This window comes from Vipera ursinii (genome assembly GCF_947247035.1).
Source record: "Vipera ursinii genome assembly, chromosome: 2".
Lineage (NCBI taxonomy): Eukaryota > Metazoa > Chordata > Lepidosauria > Squamata > Viperidae > Vipera > Vipera ursinii.
In genome coordinates this window covers 109237224-109244453 of record NC_139513.1, presented here as the reverse complement: position 1 = coordinate 109244453, position 7230 = coordinate 109237224, and the positions used below count along the sequence as shown (strand labels likewise).

At 41.3% G+C, this 7230-nt stretch overlaps 1 protein-coding gene across 1 annotated transcript; it reads left to right on the top strand.

Moving 5' to 3' along the window:
* Nucleotides 1-9: 9 nt before the first annotated feature.
* PET100 (PET100 cytochrome c oxidase chaperone) lies at nt 10-5973 on the top strand. The gene is made up of 4 exons (XM_083357070.1): nt 10-130; nt 3228-3308; nt 5523-5555; nt 5645-5973. Exons 1-4 carry the CDS (start codon nt 98-100, stop codon nt 5720-5722), a joined length of 225 nt encoding a protein of 74 aa, XP_083213196.1. The 5' UTR covers nt 10-97; the 3' UTR covers nt 5723-5973.
* Nucleotides 5974-7230: the final 1257 nt, after the last annotated feature.

Below are 7230 nucleotides of genomic sequence, written 5' to 3'. Positions count from 1 at the left end.
GACGTCACTCCTTCCTGGAACGCGACGTCGAATCAGTCGGACGTCTTGCATTGGCTTGACCTGCCATTGGCCGTTCCTTTCTCCGTCGCCAGGCATCATGATATCGAGGAACCAGCTTGAGATTTTTCGGGTCTGTGATGTTAGGGCGGCAGCGGCGGGCTGGTGGTGGTGGGGGAAACATTTCCGTTTCTTAAAGCAGCGTTTCCCAACCTTAGGAACTTGAAGATGCGTGGACTTCAACTCCCAGAATTCCCCAGCCAGCTATGCTGGCTGGGGAATTCTGGGAGTTGAAGTCCACGCATCTTCAAGTTCCTAAGGTTGGGAAACGCTGTCTTAAAGGGATCGATTTGGAATGCGGAAGCCTCTCGGCAAAGGCCTCCCCGCCTTTGGGCGCAACGCTTGGCGGCTCGCTAGATCCCGGGGCGGGTTCCCTCGCTCCGCTTTGGGGGGGAAGGGTCAAGGTCGGAGAACCTGCGACCTCAGTGGAGAGAATTCGGGAATTCTTCCTTTGGACGGGAAACTTAAAACTTGTTTCGGTTGTCCCAAAGGCGCTTTTTCACTAGGAAACTGGACTTTCTTGTGTTTCTCGGAAGCCGTTTCGCTTCTCATCCAAAAAGCTTGCTCAACTCTGACCTGGATGGTCGGGAAGGAAAGGATTTATATATAATATACTCCTTGCAGACAGCTGGCCATTTGCATTCTTTAGGCAGGGGTAGGCAATCTTGGCTCTTTTATTTATGTATTTATTATTTTATTTTAATCCCATTTATATCCCGCCCTTCTCCGAAGACTCAGGGCGGCTTACAATCTAAGCACAAATCAATGTGCTTAGCAATAGCCTTCATTCTATGTCTATGCCTGCTTATTAGGGCTTTCGCCCCCCCCCCAGCGGCATTTTACAAAGTCACCTTATTGCCCCAACAATCTGGGTCCTCATTTTACCTACCTCGGAAGGATGGAAGGCTGAGTCAACCTTGAGCCTGGTGGGACTCGAACCTGCACTAATTGCAGGGAGCTGGTGTTACTTAAGGAGGCATTAGCCCACTGCTCCACCAAGGCTCTTTTATGACTCGTGGACTTCAACTCCCGGAATTCCTGAGCCAGCATAAAAGAGCCAAGGTTGCCTACCCCTCCCTGCACGTTAGTGCTACTTGGAGGCTTATCTGTGTCTTCAGGGTCACCTGAGTAGTGCAAATGGGTGTGGAGCCTTTGAGAGAGAGCATTTTGGACAGAGAGGACCACTGGTTTGAAAGAGGGGTCAAAGAGGCCATCTGTGTCAAAATTGAGCAGCCCTCTCTCAGCAGAGGGGGAGGGATAGACATCATCTATCTCCAGTCTACAGCAAAGTTCTTTCAACAGTTCCAAGAAGGCTCCACGCCCATTTGCACTACTTAGGTGACCCTGACTACACAGATATGCTTCCAGACAGCATTACTGACTTGCTAAAAAAAAAAAGGCAAATGAACAGCTGTCTGCAGGAGTATAAATCTTTCCATTCCTTACCATTCAGTCAAAGCTGAAGAAGCTTCTTGGGTGAGAAGCAAAACATCTTCAAAGAAAAACAAGCAAGTCCAGTTGCCTCGTGAAAAAGTATCTTTGGGACAACCTTGACCTGGATGACTGAGAATCTCCATAGACACGCATTTCAGTTCGTAAATGCTTAAGCTGCACTTGTTAATAGAGTTTGCGAGGAAAGCTGTCTCCGCCGCCTTTCATTCCTTTCCTGCAAATACACCTTGGGGCTGAAACTTTGAGGTACTCACTGTTACCCAGAGATCAGAAACTTGAAGCTATTGAGGAAAGAGATACCGGTAGTTCTCGACTTACGACCTCAAGTAAACCCAATTTTTTTGTCGCTAAGTGAAAGAGTTGTTAAGTGAATTTTGCTGCATTTTACGACCTTTCTTGCCACAGCGGTTAAGTGAATCACTGCTGTTGTTAAATTAGTGACACAGTTGTTTCCCATTGACTTTGCTTGTCAGAAGGTTGCAAAAGAGGATCATGTGATCCTAGGATACTGCAACCATCATCAATGTGAATCAGTTGCCAAGCATCTGAATTTTGATCACGTGAGGATGGGGATGCTGCAACGGTCATAAATGTGAAAAGCGGTCGTAACTCCTTTTTTTCAGTGCCGTAACTTCGAACGGTTACTAAATGAACTGTTGTAAGTCGAGGACTACCTGTATTGAGTGGAATTGGCTGCCTTTTCTTCCCCTAGAGCAATGTTTCTTAACTTTGGCAGCTTGAAGATGGGTGGGGAATTCTAGAAGCTGAAGTCCACATATTTTCAAGCTACCAACATTGATAAACTTTGCCCTACAGCAGTGGCTCTCAAAGGGTGGTCTGGGAACCTTTCAGCAGATTACAAGGTCAAAACTGTTTTCATGATAATACTGGTTTTTTCATTCTTTCACATTGCAATTAACCTTTAAAACGTGTTGGCTTTTAATATGGGGTCAAAGCAGAATTTCCTGAAAAGGCTGCTAAAATACTGTACTTCTTCCTTTTCCAACCAAGACCTGTGTGAGGCCAAATTTTCTTTATTTATTCCATCCAAAATAACAGATTGTGGCAGACTGAATGCAGAAATAAATAGGAGAATTCAGCTGTCTTCTATTAAGCCAGATATTAAAAAGATTTGAAAATACTAAACCAATGCTACTCTTCTTACTATTTTGTTTTGAAAATGTAGTTATTTTTATACTAAAATATTTATATTGACATGAAAATAGCTTTATTTGCAAATAGTTTTATTATTAACAATACATGAATTATAGGGAGCGGGGCAGTTAAGAAATATGAAATATAAATAAATTAAAATATTATAAAATATCTATTTTAATTTCTAATATAGTAAATATTGATAGATACAACCCATGTTAATAACAATTCTTTGGCATCTTCAATAATTTTTTAAAAAATGTAAAGGGATCCTGAAACCAAAAAGTTTCAGAACTGCTGTGATATTAGAAGGTAATAAATAATATTAGAAGGTAAAAAAGGAAAAAGCTCTGGATATCACCAGTGGCCATTTCCTTTTTTACCATCTAATATTAAAAGAAACATTAGTCTGAAAAGTACAGACCCTTTTCCTTTTTGCCATTTTGTAATGTCTGCCTTTTAACTAAAAGAGGCAAGGAAAATATATCTAATATAAATCCTGTAAAATAGTTTCTTTTCTTTGATTCAACCAATGGCGTTTGGCTTTTTTCTATCTCTTTCAGATGATTTTGTATCTGACTTTTCCGGTTGGTATATTCTGGATAGCAAATCAGACAGAATTTTTTGAAAAATATGCGATTGCAGTAAGTATTCTGTAATTAGATGAGAAAAATTTGTGCTAATACATTTATTTCCAAAGTTTCCCTGATGTGCATCTTTAAAAAAAAAAGGGGGGGGGAAGTGGATCCAGGAAACCACAGACCTGATATCAATACCTGGAAAGATTCTGGAAAAGATAAGCAACAAATCTGCAACACCTTGAGTAGGGATCCCCAACCCATGGTCCCCAGCCTGGTACCGGGCTATAGCCCATTGGAAACCAGGGCACGTAAGTGGCGGGCAAGTGCACACAAAGCTGCATTTGTGCAAGAAGTGCGCACTCAAACCATCCCCTCTCGTCCACCTACCACTGCCGGTCCACAGAGCTGGAAAGGTTGACCTAGAGGCAAACAAAAGTCATAACCAAAAGCCAACGTGGGTTTGTCAAAAACAAATCATGCCAGACAAATCTTATTGCATTTCTTGACAAAGTGACAAAATTAGTGGACTATGGGTATAATTTACTTGACAAAATAGAAAATTGTGGGTTAGACACCATCACCACCAGTTGGATTTGTAAATGGCTGTTAAACCACACTCAATGTGTAGTCCCTAATGGAACTGCATCTACATGGAAGGAACTATGCAGTGGGGTACCCCAAGGCTCTGTTTTAGGCCCAGTAGTCTTCAACATCTTCATGAATGACTTAGACGAGGGGATAGAAAGGAAACTCATCAGATTTGCAGATGTCACCAAGCTGGCAGGAATAGCTAACACTCCAGAAGATAGGCTCAAGATACAGAAGGATCTTGACAGATTTGAACACTATCTAACAAAATGAAATTCAGTGTAGAGAAAAGTAAGACTTTATATGTGGAAAAGAAAAACCAAATGCACAAGTATATAATAGATGGTACCTGATTCAAGAGTAATAACTGTGAGAGGGATCGTGGACAATCACTTAAATATGACTGTGCTACAGCTGCCAAAAAAGTCCTAAGCTGCATTAATAGAGGGATAGAATCAAGATCACATGATGTGTTATTACCACTTTATAATGCCTTGGTAAGACCATACTTGAAATATTGCATTCAGCTTTGGTCGCCATGATATAAAAAAAGATGTTGAGACTCCTGAAAAAGTGCAGAGAAGAGCAACAAAGATGATGAGGGGACTGAAGGCTAAAACACATGAAGAACAAGAATTGCAGGTTACAGGAATTGGGTATGTCTAGTTAAAGGGACGTGGTGGCTCAGTGGGTTAGGACGCTGAGCTTGTCGATCAGAAGGTCGGCAGTTTGGCGGGTCGAATCCCGAGTGCCGCGTAACAGAGTGAGCGCCTGTTACTCGTCCCAGCTTCTGCCAACCTAGCAGTTCGAAAGCATGTAAAAATGCAAGTAGAAAAATAGGGACCACTACGGTGGGAAGGTAACAGCGCTCCGTGCGCCTTTGGTGTCTAGTCATGCTGGCCACATGACCACGGAGACGTCCTCGGACAAGCGCTGGCTCTTCGGCTTTGAAACAGAGATGAGCACCAGCCCCTAGAGTTGGAAACGACTAGCACGCATGTGCGGGGGAACCTTTACCTTTACCTTTACTAGTTTAATAAAAAGAACAAGGGATGACATGATAGCAGTGCTCCAGTAACTAAGGGGCTGCCACAAAGAAGAAGGGGTCAACCGATTCTCCAAAACAACTGAAGGCAGGACAAGAAGCAATGGATGGAAACTAATCAAGGAGAGAACTAACTTATAACTAAGGAGAAATATCCTGACAATTAGAACAATTAATCAGTGGAACAACTTGCCTCCAGAAGTTGTGAGTGCTCCAAACTGGAGGTTTTTAAGAAAAGATTGGAGAATGATTAAGGTATAGGTTTTCCTGCTTGAGCAAGGGGTTGGACTAGAAGACCTCCAAGGTTCCTTCCAACTTTGTTTTTCTGTTATTCTGCACTTTTTCTATTTTGATTTAAATTGAACGACTTGCTCAAGCACTGGCTGGACTCAATGTTCTATCATGCTAAAAATAAATTCACAGTAGTGACAATAGGATATTCATTAGAACATAGCAGTGCATCTTCCCTCTAAATGATTAACTTTGATTCCAGTTTCCCTTCAACTATTTCTTTAAAGCACAGCATTTTACTTGCTCATTGTTCCATTTTTTTCCTGCTGGCATTTTACATTCTGTCATTGTTATGTTATTTCTGACACTTTTATTTGCAACCCCTAATTGTTTTCTTGCTACTTTTTCTACAGAGCAAGATCTTTCAACCTCTAAATGAAGAGCAGGTAAATCTGTTGCTGCAATAAATGTTATTACTGTACAGTTTGGAAGGGAGAAAAATCCATGGTGAAAATTGCATTTCTGTCTTCTCCAGAGAAAAGATCTAGAAGCCTTTAGAAAAAGGCTGCAGGAGATGAATGAGAAGAAGATGCTGGAGGCGGCTAAAAAATAATGGACTGGTATCCTTCCTTTAATTCCAAAAGATTTGGGGCAATAAAATGAAGGGGTTTGTATTCCACAATAAAAGTTCTGTACATATCTTAAGATATTTTGGGGGGTAAGAATGAAGAAAAATTTGATTTTGCTTTTTTTCAGTTGTGATCAGCCTCTTGCAATGTATAATCATTAAACTTAATCATTAACTTGGCAACTGCCTCATGTGAATCACCTTGACTAAAGCAGCATACAGTAAAATTATATTACACAGCACAAGTGCATATAGTACTTTATTTGCATCTCTCAGACTGAAGTTCAAATTGTGATGTTTTCTTAAGTACGTTTGAATCAGAAGTGCAGCACAGCCCTAAGACTTAGTTAACTCATAGGAGTACAGTAACTCTAAAGGGGAACTGGGTTGGGGAACAGTGGTATATGGGATTAGTGGTCTATCAACCTCTTCCAGTAACTGCTGAACAAGGTTAGTCTTGGTTTGAAAAACTGGAAACAAAGGAAACAGTAGGTGGAGAACCTAAAGGTGGTTTTCCAAAAGATAAGTAGACTTTCTTGGTTTTTTTCCTTGAAAACATTTTGCTTCTCATCCAAGAAGCTTCCGTTTTCAAACCAAGGCTAACCTTGTTCTTGAATGGAAGAGGTTTGACAACCTTGAACTTCCCTGAGCACTCCTATTGCTTGGATTTTAGCTCCTCTGCACTTTTCTTCCTGTTTTTAATGCTCCTTTAATATATGATGAATACATGAAAATGTATGCAGATTTCATGTGGAAAGCAGTTATTGACTTGTTCCAAGTCACAAGGATTGTCTCAATGATAAAATCTGCATTGAGACCTAGTAATTATTTCCTTTCAGACCTGCCTCAGGGTGTTACATGCAATTGTGTTGCAGGCTGAGCTTACTTTTCAATGTGCATTTAGTCATTTGTGCCCACTAATGCCCTTGCAGATAGCACTTAGACTTATATACCGCTTCACAGTGCTTTACAGCCCTCTCTAAGCGGTTTACAGAGTCAGCATGTTGCCCCCAACAATCTGGCTCCTCATTTTACCGACCTCAAAAGGATGGAAGGCTAAGTCAACCTTGATCCGGTCAGGATCGAACTCCTGCCAAGTCGGCAGAGTTAGCCTGCAATACTGCATTCTAACCACTGCGCCACCAAGGCTTAGTATGCTATTCCTTCAGTACCCTTTCTGGTTCTTTTCCATCTAATAAGAACAGGTGTCATTGCCCCATCTAATACAGGGAATTTAAATCAGGACTCCAACAGGGCTTACTGGGATCAATTTATTTGTTTTCTAGGCTATGACATGAAACTGAACCAGAGGCGTCATTTTCTTTTTGATGGAATTTGGGTCCAATTATCTAGTCCAGCAGCAAGAGCTTTTTGTTTAGAGGGAGAAAGTGGGATTCGGAATTCTCGTATGTATTCTTTACCATTTCCTGAGTTGCAGACAGAATTAGTAGCAATGTTATCCACATTTTTGCTTTGCTTATACATATGGGTAG